This window comes from Drosophila obscura, unplaced genomic scaffold (genome assembly GCF_018151105.1).
Source record: "Drosophila obscura isolate BZ-5 IFL unplaced genomic scaffold, ASM1815110v1 contig_1, whole genome shotgun sequence".
Lineage (NCBI taxonomy): Eukaryota > Metazoa > Arthropoda > Insecta > Diptera > Drosophilidae > Drosophila > Drosophila obscura.
The window spans coordinates 1,775,697-1,802,623 of NW_024542679.1; the positions used below are offsets into that span (position 1 = coordinate 1,775,697).

General features: G+C 41.5%; 1 protein-coding gene across 1 annotated transcript in view; it reads right to left on the reverse strand.

Moving 5' to 3' along the window:
- LOC111069573 (histone-lysine N-methyltransferase 2D) overlaps positions 1-26,874 on the reverse strand; it is a 44,588-nt gene extending 17,714 nt beyond the window's left edge. The window contains exon 1 of the mRNA XM_041594079.1: positions 25,998-26,874. Coding sequence (XP_041450013.1) covers positions 25,998-26,064 — 67 coding nt within the window. The 5' untranslated portion in view covers positions 26,065-26,874. The remainder of the gene's footprint in view (positions 1-25,997) is intronic.
- Positions 26,875-26,927: the final 53 nt, after the last annotated feature.

Here is a 26,927-nt window from a genome sequence, read left to right on the forward strand (position 1 = left end):
CATATGTATGTATAATAAAATAATCTATGGCGAGGCGCTTTATTTTATAGTTTTTAATATGCATAAACTTGTATTGCCTTTTTGGTATCGATATTGGCTTGTTGTTTGCCAGAAATTTCGCATGTTATCGCCGTTTGACAAGTGTCAGGTAGCTCTGGCACTAACAACGCAACAAAACAGATACAACAACAACAACAACAGCTAAAGAAACAACACATTTTTCAGGAGCGTGTTGTAGTTTTGTGGGCGGGGGGTAGGCAGGCGGCGCTCCGATTGGCATTGAAAATGGAAAATATTGTTTTGGTCTGATCTGCCAAGTGTTTTTTTTTTGTTGTTGTATTTTTTTGGGCCTCTGTCTGGCCTTATCAATGGCATGAGTCATGGTATTGGGGGAGGTTGTGGCGATTTATGTGCAGCGTAGTATTACACGACCACTACTCGTACAATATGATTTATCCAATTGTTTATTCGATGTAAATGCTAAGCGAATAAAAACAAAATTGCAAACAAAATTCATATTCAATGAATTCTGTTGATGGCACAGTTAAGCCAGCAATATTTTGGTACCGTTTTGTTTTCTTCAACTAATCCAATTCGATTGTATTTTTCACTATTTTCTTGGTTGCTTATTCCTTATCGGAATTCCTGTTTATTTTTGCACTTTATAACAATTTCAACACCATTTAAATGTTATTACTGCATGTCATTTTTCTCTACTGTAACTATTTAAAGCCATTTAAATCGCATTACGCCTTTAAATATTCTTAAAACATTTCTGTTGTAAATCACCTTTTGCTCTTAGTTTAATTTTTTCCAAAGCTTTGAATGTTATTTCTGCTTCAACAATATTTAAATATAGTTTGAGTATTTTTCTGAAATATTTCTCCTATAAATTACTTTTTCTTGTGTCACTGCACATTCATTTTCCTTAGCATTTTCTTTTATTGTATTTTATTTTAATTTTTATTCCTTTTATAAATCAGCTTTTGCTGCTTTTGCTCTACTTTCGCACTTTTTGTCCACTTGAAATATTTATATTTCTTTTCACATTTTATCAATTGATTTCAACGCTCAAGTGGATTTTTTTTTCTTATCATTTTCGTTTCGTTTACTTTTTTTTGGGGGGGATTAAATAAAAGACTGGCACTTTTTAATGCGGTTATCAGTGATTAGGCCTCAAAGTAATCGCACGGCTGAATTATTATCAGTCTACAAGAGAGAGCGGTGAAGTTGTATACAGAGAGAGAGAGAGAGTGAGAGTGAGAGAACAGATATGGCCCGTCTGTCATGGATAGCGGACGCCGGTAAACTGAATGAAAACTGGTCGGTCGGAGCGGAGCGGTGGTTTCTGGGAGCGCGTTCGCTGTTCGCGTTGCTCCCATCCCACAGTAGTGACGTCGTCGTTTACCTGACCGATTGATTGAGTGACTGAATGACTCACTGACTGACTGACCAACCTGCATGTATGAGTGGTGAGTGGTGGGCGACTTAACTGGCATTATATGACGTTTCTCTTTCAAACCAAAAACAAAAAATGTTCTTTACTGTTGACATATTTACGCTTCATTGCGTTGATTGTTTGGCAATGTTGCCCCCCGCCCCCAGCACACTCCCCTCGTGTGGCTTGCCTCTTCTTCAATTTCTATATGCACAATGGCTGCTAATAAGCCAGTGCCACAGTGCAGTCGGTCTTCTACTTTGGGAACTCTGCCACGCTGCAGTCTCGAGCCTGCAGTCTCTGAGCTGAAATTGAATTAAAAGCTGTTTTTGTTCAACTGTTGCATGCAAATGAGTTGCGGCAAACGTCAACAGCCTGCCTGCCTGCCTGCCTGCGGTTTGCTGCTGCTACCTCGTACCTGTGGCACGCACACGCACACAAATGCTGGACAGCAAAAGTCAATTGGAGAGGCAGCACACACACGGCAGCAGCAGCAGTAGCAGCAGCATCAGCAGGAGGAGGAGAAAAAGGAGAGGCCTCCTGGCACTGGCTGCTATCGGACATGTTTTGCATACAAAGCTCCTCCACCTCGCTCCCTCTGACGTTGGATGGGTTGGCCTTTTATGGTGCTGCTGCTGCTGCTGCACTTGCACTTGCCTGCCTCATTGTAACACTTGAGAGCACACACAATGCCACACACACACTCACACACGCACACAGAAAGGATGTTCAGTTTTGGGCCGAGAGAATGCATTGATTGAATTGGAAGTTAATTAGAAATCAAGACTGACGGACAGGCACTCTCTTTTGTGGGTTTTGAGGTGTGAAAAGTGCTCTCCTTTGCAGCATCTCAGGGAAAATCTTTGCTCTTATTTTCCAGTGTGCCACAGTTCCTGTTTGACCCAATAAAAACCTTCTCTTTTTTTTGCCTATAAATATAGAACCAAAATGACCGTGTTGCTACCTCTAGGAGTCTCTCTGTGTATCTGTGTCCTCAATTAAAATTAATTATGCCCAAACGATACGCTCAATAAAAATTTAATTTGCGAAAATATGAGCCAAGAAAATGAGCCAAACAGTAGGCAGAAACGAGCAAAATGTTAAATTTAAGTGCCACAAGGAGAAGCAGCATCCCACCCCCATAATCTTCTGTCTACGAGTACTGCATACATACATACATATGTATGTAGCTCATAGCAACAAGTCACATATAGAATAATTGAAATTGAATTTTCAATGATAGCAGCAAGAAGTCACCCCCCCCCACCCGCAGCACAAAACACTGTGCAACAGCAGCAGCAACAACCAAGCAGCCAAGCAACAGATTTTTGGCAAACTATTTATAATCCAAGAATCAAGAACGTTTGCAGGCTCTCGCTTTTTTTTTTTTTGTTGGCAACAAACTGCAGTTGCCAGCAATTCAAGTTGGTTATTATAGGGTAATAAATATTCTATAGACACACTGCTATCTAGCACCACCTCCAAGCACCATTTAACAATAGATTCTCCAGATATTTACACTAATAAACACTTGAAACCGGGCAAATCTGCTGTGCATTTCATACCACCCACCCCCCGCTCGCGGGCTAAACCGAAAATTGTATTAAAAATAAATAAAATTAAAAGTGTAAAATGCCACACACACACACACACACACACAGTGTTAGTTATAGCAACAGATACACTTAGACACACACTCACATAGAAAAGTATACGAACACACGGCCGGCCATGCTGCGTGCCAAGTGGAAAATATTTCGCAAGTTTTTCTACACACCCGAAATTGTTGTTGTTGTTGTTGTTGTTGCTGCTGTTTCTGGCGGCACCTACTACACGTTTATTGTGTGAAAAATACTATAGAAAAGATAGGGACAGACAGACAGAGGGAGAGCAAGGGAGAAGGCTCTCTTCTTCAGCGGACAGATGGACGGTCCGGTAGGCAGAGGGAGGGAAGGGTAGGTAGGGAGGGTTATACATTTAATTTGCTATTGTTGTTAGTGGGGGAGAGGCAAAGTCGTTCCTCTTCAATCTAGAATCCATTGTTGCCGGCAAAACAAAAGTTGGAAATTGCGGCAAACGTGTCGCAGCTCTAAGATACCCTGTAAATAGTTTCTATATAATGAAATTCGAGCTGCAAGTATTGCACTCAAAAGCGTACTTAAAAGTGTTCAAAGATCCCAGTGACAATTTGTTTTGTATGGATAGTATCATAATAAAACGCATCGAATATACCCTAAGTACCGTGTATTAAATAAAACCAAAAGAAATCGAACAAAAAAACCAGGCATAATCAGCAACAACAAAACAATGGTTAAAAGCAAATGAAAATGAACATTTTTTGGCAAACAATTCAGGGCTAAATATTTTGTTTATGTGCCTTTATCACACGCAGAAAATGCCACGACACGCCACGTATCGTATCGTAGATTCTGAGGCGACAACGGGAAAAATCTAGATAAAATCATCAGAAAAATCTGTGAAAAATCTAGCATTACTTGTAGCATCATGCGGAATTGTATGATACTCGTATTTTGTGGGAAATTGCGTTAAAAAAAAAACGAAAACAAAAATAATTGGATTGTTTTTGCCATTTCCTGTTTCAAGAGGTAGGACGGCAAGGAGCATCAAAATACTCGTATAATTAACCGAATCTTGCCAACTTTTGAGGGGTTTTCTTGATTCGAACAGATCTAGTTATTAATCAGAAGAGATGGACTGGTGTAGCCATAAAAGGAAGCATCTCCTGCTTCAATTGATATTTAGAGAAATAGTTTCTTTGTGGGAATTATTGTTTTATGGTACCACAATAAATTCTATCGTTCTGCTTTAATGTTAGAGCTTTGCGCTGCTCCAGGGATTAGGATATATCCCCATATCCCTCTCTCTTAAGGTATCTTCTTGAGGAAACCCACAAAATACTAAGCCCCGGTCTAGTCCTCCTACCTTTGCGCTTCAATCGGAGGTCTGGTCTACCAAGTTATTACTAAAATACATATTACTTAAATATTCTACATGCTGTCAGTCTTAAGCTCAAGCAAAGTTTCGCTAGTTCAAAGGGTTTCTGGATGGGGGAGAGGTTGAGCATTTTGGTTCGGGGTTCGACATGGCTGTCGGAGAGCTGGAGTAAAGGTGAAGGTGAAGGTACAGACACGATGAGACACACGCTTACACATTTAATTGCGAAAATGCTTAATTATGCATGAAACATTGCGAATAACCAAAGAGAAATGTGAATACATACATATATGTATATGTATGTATGTATGAGAGACAGGAGGAAGGGAGAGCGAGAGGCAGATAAATAATTAATGCCAAAAACAGGGGCCAGGCAAAATGGAGAATTCTGTGGATCAACTGTGGTGCTCTCATAGTCTCAGTCTCTGTCTCTGTGTCTCTGTGCCTTCTCTTTCAATCGCTAATGCTACAGAGCGCGTTTGTAAAGCAAACAAATAACGGCGGAACACACACACGCACACACACATACGCACACACACATTCGCACACGCACAGGATAAACACACACACACACACGAAGGCAAACAGCATAGACCAGCAATATTTTGTGTGCTCCTAATGACGTCTCTCCTCATTCCAGAGAACCACAAAAAAAAAACCCCAATACAGAGAGAGAGAGAGAGGGAGAGCAGCGTAGAGATTGGAAAAACTTTTGCGCCTGGCCAACATTTGTTTGCAGTTTTCACGTCAACAATTTGGCAACGTCTGCGGTCAAGTTTGTTGTGATATTGAAAACAAGCCCGGGCCTGGGTCTGGGTCCGCGTCCAGGTCCGGTGCTGCCACTGCCTTTACGCCGCGAGAATGAGGTGAGAATCGATGGGAGAATTGTTGCAGAAATTCCAGTGCCAATACATATGTATGTACATGTATTTATGTACACCCACTCATAAAAAGAAAGAGTGTGTGGCGTACCGCCCCTTCCTGTTTTGAATAGAAATTGGTTCTAGAATTAGTTGGAGATTTATCTATGGGGTCCATTCCATTGATTAGCTCTTAAATATGCTTTAATTCTATAGCCAACAAAACCAATATAAAACAGAAAGGGTTGCTGTTTCTTCGAGTTGTTCTACCCTCAGAGAGATTCAGGCCTACAAACAGAATAAAGATGCTGGGCTCTGACTATATTCACTCTGCTGTTGCGTCCTTCTTCTTAATTTTTCTATAACAAATGCAACATACCCTTCGTCCTTGCCATCAAGCAGAACTTACCTGCAAAAATATACAAAAAGAGAAGAAAATGGTCAGAAATAAGTCGAAAAAAAATCTTTTTATCTGCAGTACATTGTCGTGTGTAGCTGTGTGTATCTGCATCTTTGGGTCTGTCTTTTGTGTATACATATGTCAATTAATTGCGTATACGCCGCATTGGTCAACGCACTGTCCAAGGCTGCCCACAGAGAGAGAGAAGTACGAGTATCTATGGGCAACATCTACGGCAGCAGCAGAGGCAGCAGCAGCAGCAGAGGCAGCAGCCGCATGTCGCTCTGATCATAATTTTGTGATCTACAAATTAATTAGCATGCGCTCGAGTGTGATTGCAATTTATTGGACACCAAATTGAGATGAAAATTCATGCGAAATTTTCATTCATAAACATTGCAAAACAGAGCGGGGATGGGGTACTGGCAGAGTGTCTGAGTGTGTGTGTGTGGCATAAAACTCACTAAATTTATTAATTGCTAGCAAATGTTGTTGCAGCCCATAGACTGCTGTGTGTGTGTGTGAGTGTGTTGCAATTATGTGTCGTCATGTGTGCGCCGCATCATCCTTCTGCTGCTCCTCCTCCTCCTACCCACTCAATCGAAAAGTTCAAAGTTGCACAAATCTTTTGAGAACATAAATGTTTTTCGCACGTTCTGCACATTGAGAATAATTTTTGGGGGATCAATTGGGATGGTGGGGCGCCAGGGGGTGGCCATGGTTGCACTCTCGTGTGCCGAGGGGTTAGCATTATTCATACCCCGACAATGAGCGCTCTCCTGGGGGCTAGAAAATAAATAATTGCAAATATTATTGGCCACTCAGCGCATGCTGCCTGCCACACCACATGGCATGCCACACACACACACAAATGCAACAACAATAAGGCCCCCCGACAAAAATATTGCACTTTCGCATAGTTTCGCAATAATTCGACGATGACTCAAGAGACGACGACGACGACTAAAAATTATAACCATAAAAACAAAACAAGAACAAAAAGAATTAAAGAAAATCATCTGCCATGCCATAGTGGTAGGGGGGAGGCAGGCACGATGAGGCACTTGGCATAGATCTTTTCTGGCCCATTTTTGGGGGCAGGATGATAAACTGCCATTTGACAGCGCGACTCTGTCTCTGCCTCTGGTTAGCTGTTGCAGCCCCCTTCCGCTGCCCCAACCCCCTACACCGTGTACCATTTCCGGTGCGCTGAACAATTGGCAGGACATCGCGTCTTGCGTTAATTAGGCGAGCGATTGTCAAGGCCAAAACTGCTGCTGTAATCCAATATTTGCCACACTAAATGTTTGGCGTTAATTCTATAATTATTTCAACATTTTTACATTTAGTACTGCAGGGCGGGGGTGGTGGCAGCAGCTGTGGTATAGGCATGGATAGACAATAGGGATATTCAAAGATGTTAAGAGATGTTCAAAGCAGCAGAGAGGAGAGCGCTTTTTTTATCCTTTGGCACATAACACAAGAATTTGAGAGGAAGTAATACCCAAAACAAAACATGACTCTAAAATGTTGCTTGCTTCCATTTTATAGAGGATTTCATTCCCATAGCTCAATCAAAAATCTACCACAATGGATCTTCCGAGTCATCCTGCAAAACCTCTGCACACCAATAACAAAAATTAGGTATTCCTGCAGCATTCTTTGCAGTTCTATTTATTTAGCCCTGCGGCCTTCTCCATTCCCCACAATTGTTGCAATCTATTCTATTGATCCTGTGGTTGTGCATTACTTAAGGGTTCTCTGGGAGCCAGCAGCGGCAGCAGTAGCAGCAACACCTCTGGCAAATTGTCGACCATTTGTTTGGGTTCAATTCAATGGCGCAGCCTGCACATTCTGTCCACCCATCCCCGTATACCCTGTATACAAGCTGTTGCTATGCCGTTGGCGGCAATGCCTGACCGCCATCTGCCACTGCCACTGCCAGTGCCCCCGTGCTCCGTGTGCCCTGTGGCAGCCACAACCGCACGTCACCCGCATACACACAGCAGTCGTGACCAATGCAATAGGAACAACAACAACAATAACAACAACAACAATAACAACAACAAATGCAGTGCTCTGTGGGGGCAGCAGCAGCAGCAGGCATTTCTTGGCAGCCGTTGTCGTGTGCTTTGGGTCATTTCTGCTGAATTATGTTCGGCATTCGCCGCCATTCGCATTCGCATTCGACATTCGCAAAGGGGGATTTTTACACCAATTTATATAGCGCCAGAACATCCGAAACGTGGAATACCAAATTGCGAATGGGAGCCATTGAATATCGTGTAATCACATTCTGGAATTCAATTTCTATATATATATATATATATATATATGTATAAATCCATGCGGGAGATTTAATTAAAAACTTATTTGATTTATGATTTAAGCCAAATAGTTGGAGGAGGAGGTGGCAAACCTGACGATTCTTTCTGCATTTTTCGTACACAAAAATGATGTATGAAAAATAATCACGATTTTCACACTTGAAAGAGCGACACACGAGAGAGGGAGGGAGGGTCGGTTGGGGTTTTTTGCATTATTTCTTAATTAAATTTATTAATTGCACACAACACGAGCCGACGGGGCGTATGCGCCACAAAAACCATCGCCCCCGCCGGGAAAAACTCAGCCAAAACCATAAGAGAGAGAGAGACCGCAGAGAGCAGAGAGTGGAGGGGCAGCAAAGCAGAGAGAGTGAACGCGAGTGGATGAAAAGCCATTTGAATGATTCATTTACGTGCCGAAAACTTAATTGTGCCAGCAGGTAAAATGCTCTGCAATGACGCCAACGAGAGGAAGGGGGCAATGGACAACCTCATCTTCCAATGAATCATTTGTTGGCCATATCTAATCAGAGCTTAACACCTCAAGAAAATTGCCAAGCAAATGAACAACAACTCGAATGGTTATTTACAACGTTAAAACGTTAAAATAAAGATATCAGTTAGATGTGAATATTCCCTGTGATTCTGCGTTTAAGGGTTTTCCGCATCTTTAAAATGTTGATACCTGTCCAGGGGCTATGCGAATCTCTGGTCATATATCAGTCACTCTCTCACCTTTGGCCCCTGCCTCTCCACTTGCTGCCTCTCTACCCCATTTTTCACACAACAAAATGTGTCATATTTCCACAAAATAAATAAAGAATTATTTTTGTATTTCTATGGGTATTTCTGTTCCCAGAGGACCATTTTGGAACGAAGGAGATGGGAGGAAAGGCGGTGGGAGACAGCCTTGGCCGCATGCTTTTTGCTTGACGGTTGTCGGATTTAATTCAATTAATTAGTCGAAATTTTTGTATGCACCAAAAGAGGATCCCTCTACCAAAGAATTTGTCTGTTAAATAGGTAAAATATTTTTTGCATTCAGCTAGAACACTCAGCTCTCTATGGACTATAGGTATACTCTGTAAACAATTAAAATTAAGTGAAATTTCGAATAAATCTAATTAACAATTTTTCAATTTTAGGGAGAGAAGGACGAGTAAATATTTGCATAATTTAAGTTTTTGATGTAAAATGTTTCCGCCTAGAATGACAAACATACTGACATTGCCGCAGGCTTTTTTCATGCGCGACAACTCAACGATTCATTGCCCAAACAGCTGCGGTGGGTTTTAGCGGCAAACACCACCTGCTGCCACATCCGCACCACCAATTGATGCAACACATCATCAGGCAGACCACCACCAGCGAAGGTGCAACAATGTTGCCGTTGCCTGCAACAAAATGTGAAAGCTTTAGAGCCAGGGCAATGCGCGCAGCCTCGTTGTGGACGGGGCTGACGGCTACAGGTGTTTGTTGGATATGGATTTACCTTTAGATATATATGATATATCGGAGAGAGAGAGAGCAGTTTAGCTGGCTCTAAAATATTTTGCCAAAATTATTTTCCTACTTTCTAGCACATTTTTTTTGACCATTTTTCCGCAACATTTTTCTATGCGCTTTTTTATTTTTTCTTTCTTCATTTTTTAGTTTTCTGCAATAATCTGTGTGATTATTTAACTTGCGCTAAATACAAATATTTAGAAAATATTTGCTGCGGCAATTTTTGATGTGTATTTTTCTTGGCATCGCGCGGGGCAGGCACTGGCAGTGGCAGTCAGTCAGCTATTCTTTTTGGATATTTTTTCCCTCCACCACTGACAAAAGAATGAGGGTCATTAAGATACACAGATCTTTCTTATTGTTATATATATTATACTTCTGTATATATCTATTATTCTTGTGTTATTTATTTGACTTGGACTTAGGAATCGGAATGAATAATCATTGGAGGGGGATAATCCTCAAAAAATCATCAACAAAATGGTCTAACATGTAGGCTCCTCTATGAGTAACCTTGAGGATAGAAGACAGAGTTTCGTACTACTCCGCATTAAAAATTCCCAAACAACAACAAAAAACCAGCAACAAATTTTGATAATTGTGCAAAATACCGGCCGGCAACGCAGCCAAAGGCTAAAAATACTAAAGAAAGAAAAACAACTGCGGCGAAAAACTCATCCACAAATACTACACGAAAATGAACAAACAACAAAAACTAAATACTTAACACCGACTGAAGCGTTGAGGGGCGAACATTTGTGCAAACAGCGATTAATAAATTGTGTGGGTTTGCAGCTTTTTATTTTTGTTCATAATAAAACTAAACTAAAACTAAAAAATAATAAGGAACAGCTGCTACAAAAAGTTAATGTGGTACCATAAAAATGCTCAAGATTAGTCATATTTATCAGATGAGTTTTGGTGTACTCAAATGTCTGAGGTCTAATGGGTTTTAAAATGATTTACATTTAGGGAAAAATCTGTACCCTGCTAAAAGAAAATACTTTTTTTTTTACCAGCATGTATTTTCCTTCTATGAAAAAATCTGTTAGACGCTGGCCATTAAATCAGCTCATTTTCCATTAAGCTGCAAAATAGAAACTCATTTAAAGAGCCATCAAAATGCATAAATTATAAACACGGCATGGAATAAATATCTCAATTAAGCGGCAAAACGAATGCGAAACATGCCTTAAAGTGCAATAAATAAACAAAAGAAAAGCGACGAAAAATAAATAAAATAAAAATGTCTACAGAGACAGAAATGTCGCAGGGGAGAAAGGAGATCGCAGGAGACGGACGTCGCAACGTACATATACCAAAATGCAGTCTCATGCGACACATGAGGCACAAATTAAGAGCATGAAATATCTGGATAAAAAGTCAACCGAAAGACACACCGACAGACAGACGGACAGAGCAGACAGTCCGTCATTTGATAAATTTCATATGGAATGATTTTAATTAAAAACCTGTAAATCTGCAACAAATATTGTATGCATAGCTCTAGAATTTCCATTTCGGACCGAGTCATAAAGTTGTCAGAGGCAGCCCCCGAATATGTCCCGAATATTGTGCATAATTATGATGGATGTGCCATGCGACATTTGCCAATTGATGGGTTCTCTCTCTCTCTCTCTCCCTATCCCTCTCTCTCACTCTCTGTCTGGATGTGTTGTTACTTTCGCCTTTGTTCTGCCTGCCCCATGTGGGGGGGCATTAATCATTTTTTGTTTGCGCCAAAAGTCTGTGCTGCAGAGTCACCCCATAGAATATTGTCTATTCCGTTTGCAATTTATTAGCATTTAATTTATTTATGATGTGCATTGAATTTGTCATGAGACTGCGACAGATATTATTTTGCATTTTAAAAAGGGAATGCGTATGTACATCAATCATTTCCAAAAAACAATTTAAATCACTTCGACACAAGAATCTGAAAGATTTCTTCGAGTTTCATTCCAAAATCAAAAGCATCGAAAGTTGCCTCGAAATGCTTCTACACCCACTAAAAATCAGCGTCTATAAAAGCGAAGAGATATATTCTATTCTATATGTAGCTGCCACCTCAAAGGTAAAAACTTTGCCACAGAGACAGATCGAGCATACTCTTAAATATAGAGCGAAAGAAAAGGAAAAGCCAAAAGGAAAAAGTAAAATGGGGACGCCATAGAAAATCTTTGTACAGAAATAGATGGATGCTTGAACGCATTTAAGTTGACTTTTTCGTTCCCCCGTGGAAAAGTTGGTTACAAAAGTTTATTGAGGCATTCGCTCCGTAAGCTGATTTGTTGTCCAGCTGCCATTTTCTGGCCCTCCACTCCACTCCGCCCATCCATCCATCCATCCATCCGATTGTCTGGCTTTTCCGTCTGTCTTTCTGTCTGTCAGTCACATTGCACAAGGGCAAGCAGCAAGCGGCAACAGTTGTCAGCTGCTTCTCTGCCTCCAAATATTTACATGGAATGTGTGGCAAAAGTTTTTCCACCTCCCACTCCCATTCCATCCGCCCTCCTGTTGTGCGTGTGTGCGTTTGGAAAATTTTCCACACCGGACGGCGTAAATCAAAAGATGGACTGCATTTTGCTTTGAAGCGTCGACAAGAAACCGTCAAAGGTATTTGACAACAGATTTTGAAAGATTCACTCTCTTTTGTCACAAGAATTCTCAGCAATCCGGGAGTTAAGGTTTTAGCTTTTGGACTTGCCTTCCATTCCGTAAAATTCGGTACCCAAGCCAAATTTTGAATCAGATTTAAGCACTTTATGCCCCGCAGGCGGCGCTCTTTCGCCTTTCTTTATTTTCATTTCGAATTTTTTTCTTTTTTTTTTGCTTGTTTGAAGTTATTTACATGTACCGGTGACAATCAGCCCTCCTCTCTCCCAGAGTAGCTTATCCTCTCTGCATCTCTGCCTGTACTTATCTCACCATCTCTGTCTCTTTCGCTACCTCCTGTCGGTCTGTCTGCCTTTTGTTTTTCAGCATAAAATGCCAGCGGTTATTTGGCGCAGTCAGCATTCTGTGCGCGTTCTTTACTTTTTATCAAACGTTCCAAAATATGTTGACAACATGTTGCCCGACTGATTGTTAAAGTCTTTACTCTCCCACTCTCCCTCTCTATCTGCTCACAAAGCGCTCTGCGGGCTGCTCACTTGTCACAGTTACAGTTGAACAAATCGATTGATTGATTTCTCAGGTGTGTTCTCGATTGCGCTGACGATGACAACGACAATTCCGCGTAAAGATTTGATGGCCACCCCACCACCACCACCACCAGCAGAGAGAATGAGAGAGAGATGAGAGCTTAGCGAAATTCAAGCTAAACAAAGCTAAAACATGTATTGAATATTAGAATGCATTTTCTGTTCAGTAGAATTTCATTTACGGCAAAGGGGAAAACAAATACAAGAAGTGTATTTGTTTATTTTTCATAGAAATGTTAAAATGAAGTAACCATTTTCAGTATGATAATAATTTGAATTTCATGATGAAACACACTAAGAGGCAAGGTTTAGTTTCATATAAAAGTTTGCTCAAAAAGGGGATACTCATACCCCCCCCAGAGTCAAATATTCTCCCAACTCCATTTGGCGGGTTTTGCCGCTTGCCACACTCCACAAAATTGTCATCACTGAAGCTTTTGGGGTGGCGCTACAACGTTTAGTTCAGTGTAACGCCATTTTATTTTTATGAGCGCTGCATGTGATACAGATACTTTCGCAGTGCATGTATCTGTGTATCTGTGTGTGCGGTCATGTATGGGCAGGGCAGTCGTTTGTTCAGGGGACAGGGAGGGCATGGCATTGGAAGATAGGGAGTGTTGTTTGCCCGCTTAACTGCGGTTTGATTGAAACGCTGATTGTTCGAGCGTGGCAAATATTTGTGTGTGTGTGTATGTGTCTGTATGTTTGTCAGCCATAAAATGCATCCGTTGGCCAGAGATTACACGAAAACCGTAAATCCAGCAACTGACTCACAGAGAGAGATCCGTAGAAGAATTAACCAATCCAAAACCTATTTTCGAGACATCTCTCTGATCCATTCCGATGTGTTCTGCTCTGCTCTGATCCGATCAAATGCGTTTTAGGTCTGCGGTCATCCACAAATAGACAATGCCAAAAACAGAAAGGACTTTTTGCGGCCTGCCCTGTAAATTAATTACTGTCGAAAGCCAACACACACACACTCACACACGAACAAAAACAAAACAATTTTCCAACCACACAATAAAGGGGGGGTAGAATGTAAATGAAAATGGGGGGATTGGGAAAACCACAGAAGGAAAATAAGTCACAGGGTGAATAATAAAAACAGCAAATAAAATTCTCGTCTGACGTTTGGCTTTTTGTGCATTTTTTATGCAGAAAAAAAAGCAAAGAAAATAAAGCAGAAAATTATCCAACAGACACACACGCAAGTCCTAAATAAACAAGACAAAACTGCATGGGACATGGAACCCCCCAGTACTCCTATGCCACTCTGCCCCCCTCTCCGCAGCCTCTGTAAGCGGACAAGTTAAGTTTCGAAATTATTTGGGCTGGCCCAGACGCAAGGAAAATGCATTAGAATCTGCTTTTCATGCAACGACAACGACAGCGAAAACGACTGCAACGACGACGGCGTCGACAAGATGCGTGCCAAGTTATTTGCATTGCTCTGTATCTCTGTATCTTTGTATCTTTTTTTTTTTTTGGTTGTGTGTCCGTGTCCGTGCTATTTGCGCTTTATTTGGTCTAAAAAAGCGAAAGCATATTGCATTCTGGCTCTCTGGGTAGCTCAACATGGGGCTGCAACAATGCTTAGGAGGATCGGTGGTGGTGCCACACGGATTTCGACTGCTGCCACTGCCACTGCGACTGACAGTTGGCTCGTGTCGATAAAATGTTGTTGCTGCTGCTGCCCCGGCTTCGGTGGCTTAAGTGGCAGAGCGCGTTGGGCCAATTCTATTTTTATGTTGCCGCCGGACGTTGCAAATGCCTCGTGCCTCTCTCTCCTCCTCTCTGTCTATCTATCTTTCTTTCTCTAAAAATGTGTGCAGCATAAATTCAAACAACAACAAAAAGATACAACCAAATTTTGTCTTTAAATTAAAAAAAACATTAAACAAAAGAAAAATGTTTGCCAGCAACGAGGATTGCATACTTTAGCTGCATAATTAATGTGGGATTAAGAAGGTATTTTATTTTATAAAAATAAATATATTTTAAATGAGCTCAACTTTTGGTATTTGTTGATGCCATTAAATAGAAATAAGAAATTCCAAAAGTTTCCGCTGATTTTAATTAAGTTTTTTTATGCATATTATGTATTGGTATGTACAGATGTATGTAAAGAGGGTATTTATAGTCGTTAGGTGGCCCGAGAGCGAAAGCCTTTGTTGTTGCTGAGAGAGCAATATAATGATGGATAGAAGGTACATTTTACGCAGGTAGTCGAATTGTAGCTCAAGCTTAATGCAAGTCCCTTGTATTTGCTGAGAGCAAGGTCTCAGAGAGAGAGAGAGATAGCGTCTTCGTCTCAGCCGAGTGTGGCACATTGTTGTTGTGTAGGGAGCAAGTTTGCGGCGCAGCGCGCAAGGAAATTTAACATGATCGGACATGATCGAAAGAGAGATGACAAAAATTAACTTACACACATGTAAATACAAGAATCGAAGCAGCTGGGAATCGGAAGCCGAGAGTACCAGCTTACTGTTGTTTGGTTCTCAGAGAGTGCAATGGCACAAAGCTTTGGCGAGAGAGTGTAGCATTGCGTGAGGGGAGCAAAGCTCGTAGATAAAATGCAGATCAAGAGATAAGACAATTGCGACGGCAGTGAACTTGCATACGGAATACACAAACTAAACAAATCACAGACTAATTTTCTGTAGGCCTGCTCTAAGAAATATCCATGTTATTCATCCGACTGCCTGCAATGAATGGCCTATCCCTACAATTACTTGTGAAACTTTTCCACTTTCCAGTTAGAAATGGAGGGGGGTGAGAAGTACGACTGCCCATAACAGACAGTTTAAAATGAAATTACTCACATAATTTATATGCACAACCGCAAAACAAGAACAAAGTTGAAGTAAAACAAGACCCACAAAAGAGGGGAGAGTTTCTCTTATGAGTACACTCCCACGCACCCACACACACACACCTATACGCGACCTACAGACCTATAGAAATATTCAATCCAAATGCAAAAACTTTTTCCTTAGCATACATATCTACCACCACCCTGCTTCAAACTTGGTATTATGCTTTATGCTCTTCTCTCTCACGCTGCCATGTTTTGTTTGTTTGTTTGTTGTTGCTGCTGTCCGCCCGTTCGCCCGTACAATATTTGTCCTTCATTTGAAAGTCAAATGCGTGTGGAGACGCAGCAAGAGCAGCAGCAGCAGAGAAATCGACAGAACAGAACAGAGCGCCCAGGGGGCCAGGGATTCTTAGCCACTGAGAGACGTAGACGGACGGAGACCAATGTGAAGACAACAAAATTATTTGATAGAAAAGCCAGAGAGAATGAAACAACTAAGGAAAAAAACAACAAAACAAACCAAAAGAATGTATGAAAAAAACATATCATAAATTCTAAAAAGGCTGACAAGCATACTATAAAATACAAAAAAAAAAAAAATACCACCAACAACAACCAACGAAACATTGATATAAAAACTATGGGATGAACGGGAAAATTTGGTTAAAAATAAATACATGGCCCATTGAAATTTATGGCTATGTTATGTCGTCAATCCGCTGGCTTTCCTAGACATTTTGGGGGGCAATTAGCCAGAGTTCCAGGCCCAGTAGGTATACGGCACCCCTTTTTTGAGGAGTTCGAAGGGTCTTCCGAAAGATTTTCTTGGCATTTTATTCGATCACAAAAGAGATTTTTCAAACATTATCCGCAATAAACTTAGTTTAAATGTATTCAAATATCATTCCAAATATCTTTCATAATTATCCCAGATTTCTATCCAACAAAATGCTCAATATATTCCAACCATTTTGCAAACACCAACAAAAAGGCATTTTAATCGGTGACTAATGGACGACAGACAGGCTGCAATGCTCACCAAATATTTAAGTTAACAATAGTACAAAAAAAATCCCAAAGCATAAACATAAACAAAATCGGGAAAATCGAATGGGAAATGCGCAACTGAGAAACCAATAAAAAAGTCAGCTATCCAACAAAAACAACAACAACAAAAACAGATCCCCAACACCTAAACAAGAGCAGAAAAAAAAGCCAAGCCAAACGAACAAATTTATGCAAATCAACAAAACTGTTCACTAATTGTAAAGGAAAAACTAAAGAGCAGCCCGTGAATTGTGGGGCGAAGGTTATTGGCCATGCTACATGCCGCCATCAATTAGGTTTCGTTTCAGTGTGGCAGAAATCATCATCATCATCATCATGGAGCATGGAGCAGAGGCAGCCGAGAGAGAGAAATCTTTATCGATAATGGGGCATTAGCATGTGATTCAGATGAAAAGTGTTAATTGCCATTTGATTGTTTCATATTTATTCCAGAAACCAAAACCCAAACGAAAACGAAAACGAAAACACAGACGGAATGGGAATGGGGCTACAAAATTTATGCAAAATCTTTGTAAAATATTGGGCCATGTCTGGGCTTACATTTTCATTATGGTCTCTCGGGGGATCCATTCGCTGGCACATTCTGTACACATTTGCTGTGTGCGCCCCCAAATTAGGACACAGCTAATGGCAAAATATTACCCCAGAATGTCAATGAACTGAAGTGTTGTCTGTCTGCATGTGTTCTTTCGTTATGGAGGAGGAATGGCATACGAAATTGAAGAGCCTCAATCATTCGCCCTTACCATTTATTGGGCGCAAAGTTCAATGTTCGAGGGGAAATCTGCTTAGGAAACAGATTTTTCCCCAATTAGGTTTTATCCGCCAAGGCAGTCAAATACTTTAGGGAAAATGATAAGAAAAGTGCTGCGAAAAGGTGGCATCTCGCTCTCACTCTCTCTCTCTCTCTAGCTAATGTTCACTCCTGTGGGAAACAACCTTCAGAAAAGTGACTGCTCCTGCATTTTCTTGGATTTTAAAGATATTCTGAGCACTTTATTTCATTTACAATCGACTCCCCTGAGTGCGGAGATCTGCTTAAACTCCTGTTAACACTTTGCCCAGGAACTTCACGGTAGATGGAGCCGTACATCCGATTACGTATACGCCCAGTTAGCAGGGGCTTTTTGGCCAACAGCCAACGGCCAAAGCCGCCTCTTGACGCGTTTTTAAGTTGACTCTGGCCCTGACGCTGAGCTTGTGAGTGCCACAAAAACTTTTCCATTACTCGTGTACGAGGCACACAAAGTCCTCTGACTGGCATTCAGGAGGAGATGCTTTTGGGTCAAGTCGACATTAAAATAGTTTAGGGATTTGTATTTATGTTGATTGCATAGACGCCAGAGACGCAACCATCTGGCCATGTGTGTGTGTGTGGGTGAAAATTGAAAAACGCTACCAGAGATTTTCCTGTGTGCCACACTGTAAAATGCAATTTCATTCACTGACAGATGTAAAAAGTCAACAAAAATCGAAAAGAAAAGAAAAACTCACTTAAACTCTATCTCTTGAGAGAGAGAGGGCAACGATGTGGCATGCACCTGTTTCAACTTCAACTTTTTTTTGCAAAAGGCAGCTATTTTTATAGCCAGACGCCACACAGCCCTGCCTTTTGGCATATCTTCGCTTGTGACCCACATTGACAAATTTCATGTTTATTAATATGCAAAAGCACGAAGGAGCAGCAGGGAAAACTCCGCCAAACAGCTGTTGCTGTTTGTTCAGCGGAAATAAAGTTATATCCCCCAGCAGACAGAAACTACTTTAATTGCGGGGAAAATTGTAGGGGCATAAAGGCATAATAGATAAAGACACAGCAGAACAGACAAGGGATGGGTGGAATTTGTCTTTAAATTTATATTGTTTTGTGCATAAAAAAAAACAACCAAAAAGATGCCTCTGATTGCTGCCTGATTCTGCAAACATTTCACGTAGATTTCACAGCGACAGATTTTTACCCTGACTAATTAGCCACTCACATCACATTCACATTCTGTTTTCGATATTTTTCGATCCTTTCTGGAAGAGTCTCATCAACTGTCTGCAGAGGTGGGGATCGGGGTACGCCTCCGCCTGTTGGCCATTTGTATCTATAGCTTTTTGTATCTGTGATATATCGGGAGACGCATTATAAATACAATGACCAATGGACCGCAGAGACGCTTCTCTAGTGACATTCCATGGTCACATTTTTGTGCATTTGTCAAAGTGAAAATAAATCACAAAAACGCCAAACAAACGCAAGAAACGAAAAAAAAAAAAAAGCAAAACCAAAACCAAAAACGCAATGACAAACGCAACAAATGACAAAAAAAATCTTTAGCTCATGTATAGCCATCTCTTTTGCACTATTTTTGTATTTTTGGCAATTGCTAACCACTCGAAAGGGTAGGGGCAAGGGGGCGGTGGGACGGTGGGAGGGAGGCCTTTGTTTAGAAAGGCCAACAGAGCGCAGCAAGCAAAATGTTTTATGCACTCGAAAGCCATCGGGGAATCTGACACAGTTTTCTTCTCAAGCAGATCCACCCAGAGGAAAGAGAGAAAGAGAGATAGAAGCATGCCACGCCCACAGTCCAACAGAAGATTAGGCCAATTCAGCCCCGATTCTGTGGACATCAGCAGCAGCAGCGGCGGCGGCAGCGTCATCTAAAAAAAAAAAACCATATGAAATGCAAATTTCATGCCACATTTAAAATGGCCAAAATGAAATGTTTTGTAATTTATCAACGCCCGCCCCCGCGCCATACCAAAGCAGGGGTAGCAGAGTGGGGCACACAGGCGTGTGTCTAGCAGCTACAGCTGTGTGGCAGGCACAGGCACAGCCACAGCCACGCAATGCCGCAACGATGTTGCAATGGCAACGGCAAATGCAAAATGCAGACATTTCTTGACACTTCTCTAAATAGTTTTCCGTGCGACGCGCACTGCCACACTGCCGCAACACATGCAACACGGGGGGTTCAGGGCAGAGAGGTATGTACGTAATACGTATCCACGCACACGGTCACTCGAGTGCCAAAATGTCCCCCGAACGCCATTAAAAATGTTGCGAAAATTACACAGCAAACTGAAAGGTGTTCTAATGAGGCGTACGCCCCGGACTCTAGCATCGGGCAGCACTCTAGTGCGTGTGGGTGGATGGTGGCTCTTGGATTGTGGGTGCTGCCGGCAGTGGGAGGAGTGTGCAAGTGGGGTGATGTGAGGCTGCAAGCAAAGTAGGTGAATGAGTGAGCTCTCTATGCGGCAGCAGATGAAGCAATCAGAAAGTTTTAGGTATATTTTTTACTATTTCTGGTAAGAATATAAATAAAAATTCAGATTTTTATCATATCTGGACACATTTTTTCCTATCAAAACTAAATTTTTAAATTGCTGTTATTTTATTTGCTGTTTTTGAAGTCCCTTAATTTATCGAAATTCTTTTCATTCCTTTTGTTTTTAGAGCAAAAATCAACTCTTAATGTTAAAATAAATATTCAAGTAATATTATTTGTTTAATTTAATCTTTAAATCCCACAAGTTATTTAAATCACTTTACACCTTAATCTGCCCCTTAAATTTACATGGCAAAAGCTTTATTTAAATTGAAAAATCAATTGAATCCTTGGGTTTTTCTTTATTTCAATGGAAATTCCTGCACAAGCGTAGTCTCCAATAATTTCAGTAGCAATTTTCTGCCACATTTTCCTGCAGTCCCCAATTGTCTGGAATAAATCTCTTTTTTCTTTTATTCATCCTCCAATGAAATTACGGTCTTTCTCTAATTTTACCTGAATGGCTCTTAGCCATCCCCTTCTGCCCTTCCTTCCTTCCGCCCTTCCTTTTCTCCTCGCTTTTTCCAGCCACTGGCCTCGATTTTTAATGCTGCAATTTTCATTGAAATGAGTTCAAAATCAAGGTCGCCGACGCTATCCACTTCTCAGACTCAGACCCCTCTCCTGCCCAACCCATCGTAATGGTCATGCTACATCATCCACGGACTTGAACTCGGACCCAGGCGATGCGATGCCATGAATACAAATTGTTGCATTTACAATACAAAATTCATGGGATTCCATTTCAATAAGCGAAATACGGGCCAAGTAAATGCAGTCCCTGGTCCAAGGGGTGCCCTCGCACTGGATGAGCAGAAGGCGGCAAAAGGAGGAGTGGAGCAGGGGGAGAGGGAGAAGTGGGAAGTGAGGAAGGCGATTTCTGTTTATTAAATAAAAAGCAATGTTCAACATGAGGAATGACCTTAAGGAATGAATGACATAGAGGCGGAGGCAAAAACAGAAAGAAAGAAAGAATGGAAGAATGGAAGAGTGGAATTAACAAGGAAAATATTTTGCTATAAGCCAAAGCCAAGGAATAAAATGAAAATAAATCCAGAGGAAAGTGATGGAAAAATGTAGGAAAAAAGGGGAAAGAAAAGAGTAGGAAAATGGGGGAATGAAAATGCGCCGAAGGGGCAATTTGTTTATACGGCAAAGAGGAAAACACCTGCAATTTTAGCACAGAGACAACCATTTCTCTCTCTCCCTCTACGCATCTATCTCTCTTTCTCACTGCATCTCTATGGCTCTATAACTCTTTGTCCTAGCTCTCTATCTAATTTGCTTCCACATTTCTATGGCAATGGAATGCAGTAGTTTCCAGTGGCAACAATTCATTAAGATTATGGCCAGCAATGGATGGGAGGGGGGAAGGTAGAGAAAGAGAGTGCAGAACAGAGCGGCAGACTCAAAGGTGCAAAAGGAAGAGATGTATGAGGAGGAGAGGAGAGCAAGGCAAGGCAGAACAGTGACTCAAATGGAAATGCAGTTTCGACTAAGTGATACCCTGTTAATGGAGTATATTAATTAAACTTTTATTACATATATTTAAGCTTCAGATTTAAGAGATAAAATAAAACTTATATTGTAACTTATATTCTGGAAAGTCCTTTAAAAATAATTAAGGTAAAGGTTTTTATGGAAGGTGATTGATTAATTTTAGAAGATTCTCCTTCAAATATCCGCCCAACATGCTGCACATATTACAGATACTCCCACAATTCCCCCGCCTAATGCCCATTGCTCAGGCAGGCAGTCAGGCAGCAGCAGGCAGCACCTAACCAACCGCCACATACCAGAACAGACAACCAAGCAACCAACCCAACCACCCACCCACACAACAAGCCACCCCCCCCTGGTGCCCCCCCCCCCCCACTCCCTCCCACTCATTGTTTATTTGCACAAATGCGTGCGCTTTCGTTTTGTCTGAAATTTCCAATGAATTTTCCAATGTTGGCCAGGCACAAATTGCAAAACGAGGTAAATGCTGGACAAAATGCGGGGGCGGGAACAGCGCATCTAAATATCTACGAGTACAGAGTACAGAGAGAGCGATTCAACGAGCTGTATACACGGAGGAAAAACTGCCTGTTGCTGTTGCTGTTTCACGTTTAAAACATATGTCTGCAACATGCAAAAGTAATGCACAACAAAACACACAGAATCGAAAGAGGAGCAAGAGCAGGAGCAGGAGATTGAGGGGAGGAGAGAATATTCTCCTTCGATCACCCCTCTATCCTTCGATGATGTGTTCTACATGAATTTTGACTTTGACTGGACTGAACGCCACATGCAAAACATACATACAGACATACATACATACATATACATACATATGTAGAATTGTATGTAAACATTGCGCAAGACCAAAAAGCGCTACAACGCGCGTCCAGGAGTAATAAAATTTCTATATTCAAAAGACGTCAGAACGGAGAGTGGGGCAGTGGGGCCAGAACCAGAGACAGAGCCAGTGGCAGGGGCAGGGACAGGAACAGCCGCTGAATCAGCCATCAGAACAACAGAAATTTGACTACAAAAATGGGCAAAATGCAAATACACAGGCAGAGGCAGCGGGCAGCGGGCAGAGGGCAGAAGGCAGCATCTCCCCCTAACGCCCTTTGAATTTTCCATTTTCCATGTGTCCATGGGATGTGTGCGTGCGGCTTTTTCGGCAATTTTGCGGCATGTTTTTCACACATTCACGCGGGGGGGCAGGCAGGGCTGGCGCAGCAAGCGAGAGAGAGAGCACACAAAAACAATTGAGCACGACGCTCTGGCTGCCATGGATATTCATTCCATCTGATAGCTCTTGTATTTGATACCCAGTAATCACCGCCGAGGGTGAAGGCTATGATGGATTCGTTCTGTAAATTTACATATGTCACAGGAAGGAAATGGAGCTAGCTAACCACTGTTATAAGTTGCATATATATTCTGCAGAACCTTTAGAAGTGACGCAACCAAATATGAAAATCCTTTTAGAAGGATTCTTCTACTATAGAATCCCCTAAAAATATTCCTTCAAAATTCCTGGATATCGCCATAGCCGATAGTATCCGCAGAAGATATTCTATAGGAGCGCTGGGCGATGATGATGAGGAGGATGATGCAAGTGCAAATTTATTTGCCACTTTTGATTGCTACCCCCCGACCCCGCCCACTGTTCGAGTGTTTTGTTTCTGGGCGAAAAATGTAAGTGAAATTTCAAATTTCTCGAGTCCAAGCACGAGCCCGAAAAGCCTCCAAAATTGATGGATTTTCCAATTGGAACTTGAGTGCTTTGCTGGTTAGTACTCGTACTCGTACTCATTGTAGTTTTTTTTTTTTGTGTTCTTCTGGTTACGAATGGACTCTGTGACTGGTTCAATGAGCTTTGCCCGTCCGTCTGCTGGCCATTCTACGATGATCCACATACTACAGAAATTCACATATTTCGAATACGTATTTCGTATTCCCCCTTCAAATTCACAGCTCAACACAACACGGTGGATGGATGTCTCCCCCTTGTCTGAACGGAATGGTATGCCCTGGCTCACCCCCACCCTAGGAGCATGGTAAATGGTGGGCCTCTCGAAATAGCCCCAGCGACACTCATTTGAAAGTGTTTAAGAGGAGACACCACCCATACAGACGAAACGAACAACACCTTGTGCCCCACTCAACACTAAAAATTACATTGAAAATGGCCATAAAATAAATGGAGACACAAAAAAAAAACACACCAAATTCGAGGGAGAAAGCATTGAAGCTTTGAATACCCTTACGGGTATCCCTATGACATTATTCCGATTAAATATGTGTGATTTATTTTGCAATTATTTTGTTATAGCTTATAGCTTTTGTAATTTAGAAGCGTTTACTCTCACTTCGGTTGTTTATTATATTACGAGAATATCGACTGCACTTTATAGGCTAGTAAAAGGTATCTCCGCTCCTTTGCGAACATCTAATCAAAGTCATAATACTTTCTGTCTAGAAAGTGTATACAAAACAGAAACCAGACAAAGCGTTGGCCCTTTTCCTGGCTTCTTTTGGCTTTTCATTAAATTAGATTTTATTGTTGCTGTTTTTTTGTTTTTTTTTTTTTTGTTCTACTAACTGTTGTTGTTGCTGTCGCACGGCAGCTAATTTTGTTGAGCAGACAATCTACCCACAGCCACAGCTCCACAGTCGAATTTTCCATTTCCCTTCATTTCATTTGGTGCCTCTCACCCTCTCTCTCCCCCTTGCATGTAAATAAAAAAACCATAAACGAGAAAATCAAAATGAGAATTTTTTGTTATATTCAACTGCAGTCAGTCGTCCGCCGGTCTAATCGGAGCAATCAAAAATTGACTATATATCAAAAGGAATAAAAGATATATACATATATGTATGCATGTATGCTTAGTGGAAAATATATCTAGATATCTCGCATATCGAAAGAGTGTCAAGGCTTGGAAAATTTTGTACATAGCCGCAAGAATTGAGGATTTTCCCCTAGAGCGATAAATACTCGTATGTGTATTTGTAAACAAGATCTGTTGATTGTTGCATTTGTTGTAAACACGCTCGTTTAATGGCCAAGATTGAGGCACAATTTGGCTTAGATGGATTTTCGTTTTTTAGTTACGATTATAATTTATTTATTTTTAAATGCATGGAAAATGTTTATTTGTCAAAGGCTTTCTCACACGAAAAGTGTTTTTAGAAGTCCCAGAAGAATGGTTTTGCGGCAGATTAAAGAAAAGATCTCTTGCCAAAGATCTCTTGAAGCATCTGGCTCTTTTTGAAAGGTGGTTTCTCCCTTCATGAAAGATTGAACATTTCACTTCCATTTTTTTGTTTTTGTTTTCTTTTGCAATATTTTTCCTGCTGCGTTCTCGAAGAATCCCCATATCAAACGGCAACGCCCACGCCCACGCCTCTTGGCACGCCTCATATTATTTATTCATACAATGTCTGTGCAGCATTTTGTTGACAACATTTTACACAAAGATTTACACTATTTTTAACAGCTCGTTAGGCTGCAGGGAAGGGCTGCCTGCTGCCTGCCTGTGTCCCAGGGTCTGCCGATATTGTGGCAGGCAGAGGGGTTACCTCCTAAGGGGTGTGCTTTCGCATCTAACGCTGGCATTGAGCGTGTGCCAAAGCAAATACAGTCCTCACCTCATTAGGGATTAACACTTATGCCCAATTAGACGACAAATTAGACACATTTTCAACTTCCCAGCTAATGCTAGTTGTTACATCTAAAATAATTGAATACGGATCTCTCTACATGCATTCAATTAAATACCTCATATAATAGCACCTTAAAGACATTTCCAATCCATTAGATTTCTCTATAATCTTTGAACCTCTAAAATTATATTAAAAGTAATTCAAAAATGCTCTTTATGCTCCCCATAATTACCTGCCCCTCCAAAAAAAAAAAACAAAAACATTTTGACATTTCCGTAACAAATTTTTATGCTGTCAAAAATCTTCGCAAAAAAAAAAAAGAAAACCAAAATTTTTGTTAGCTAATTTAGAGGCCTACAGCCGTTGGCTGTCATGGATTTCAAACCAAAAGAAAATTTTAAGTAGACGCGTCAGCGGGTTTTCATGTTCTAGCAGGAAAAACTAAGTGCCCGGCAATTGCCCTGGGGAGCAGCAGCAGCCACAGCCGCAGCAGCAGCGGTGGCAGTGGCAGTGGCAACAATCAAAATTTAAAACAAACAAATGCTATCTGGTGGCCTCAGGGGCGGCCGGAGAACAAAGTTAATGCCACCAGTTCAAGTCACTCAAGAGTGCCCAGGCAGAAGGAGAGGACACCAGACTAACGAGAAAGAGAGGGCACTATGGTGTTTAAAAGAGAGGGCAAGAGTGCGGAAGGGAGAGGGAAAATTACGCATAAATCTTTCAATTGTGTTTGGATTTTGGGTCGAAGCTAATAGCCGGTGGATCGGTGGATCGGTTGGATATACCCCCCCTGGGAAACGGTTAGTGAACTTTCCTTCCCGTTGCACTTTTTCCCTTTTGGATTTTGTTGTTGTTTATATGTAGATACGTGAGAGAGAGAGAGAGATATATATATATTGTACGTATGTATACTAAAGGTGGATGGATTGTAAGATCTAGGCATACCCTCACAATGTTTGCAACATTTTGCTGGTGGCTCATCGCTGGCATCGGCATCGGCAATGACCGGCATCGTCCCCAGCCCCTTTTTCGCTGCAACACTTGCACTTGCAACACCACTGGAGAGCGGACAGAGCGGAGAGTCCTCTTGCCTTCGCCTCTGCTCCTCCTTTATTTTTTTGTTGATGGTTGGGAGGTTGGGGGAGGACGTCACACGACTGTCGTCGTCTGGTGTTGGGATGGATGGCACATCATTTAATATCTCACTCGAACTCGAGAACTCGCATCAATTGAATTTGTATTTCCACTTCCGCGACACTTTCTGAGACACACACGAACACACACACACACACACACGCGCGGAGCACACACACGAGTGTTGTTTGGGGTTCTTGGGAAGGATATTAACTGGAACCACCTGTGGGTCAGGTCAGCCCACCACGTTCGATAATGAAAATCTGTATTCTACAGGTTATCTACAGGTTTTCCTCCGTTTCGTTTGTGTTGCTTGCTGTTTGCTTCTGTTGCTGCTCTTGCTGCTGGCTATATGGAATGTTGGCGTTTGCATCGATCGATCGTATTCGGTTAACACTTTTATTTTCTTTTTACGGATATCTGGGGCGATCCTCACGCGGTACGCTTTCGTCTGCTACTGATGTTGGATGTTGTTGATGTTATGTTGAATGCTGAATGCTCTTCTGCCTGCTGCCTGCTGCCTTCTGATGCTGTCTGTCTTGTCGTCTGTGTGTGGGACGTCACGCCAGGCTATTTCTAGTCTTTTTTGGCTTTCACATTGCGCTTTTTTTTTGTCCGTGGAAATTGTTGTGTGTTCGTTTTTTTTTCGAGAGGAGACGTTCAAACGTGAAACCTCCGCAGAGACCACTGAGCAGACACACGGCCAGGCGCACGCCACACTGCTCCCATTTCGAATGCCCG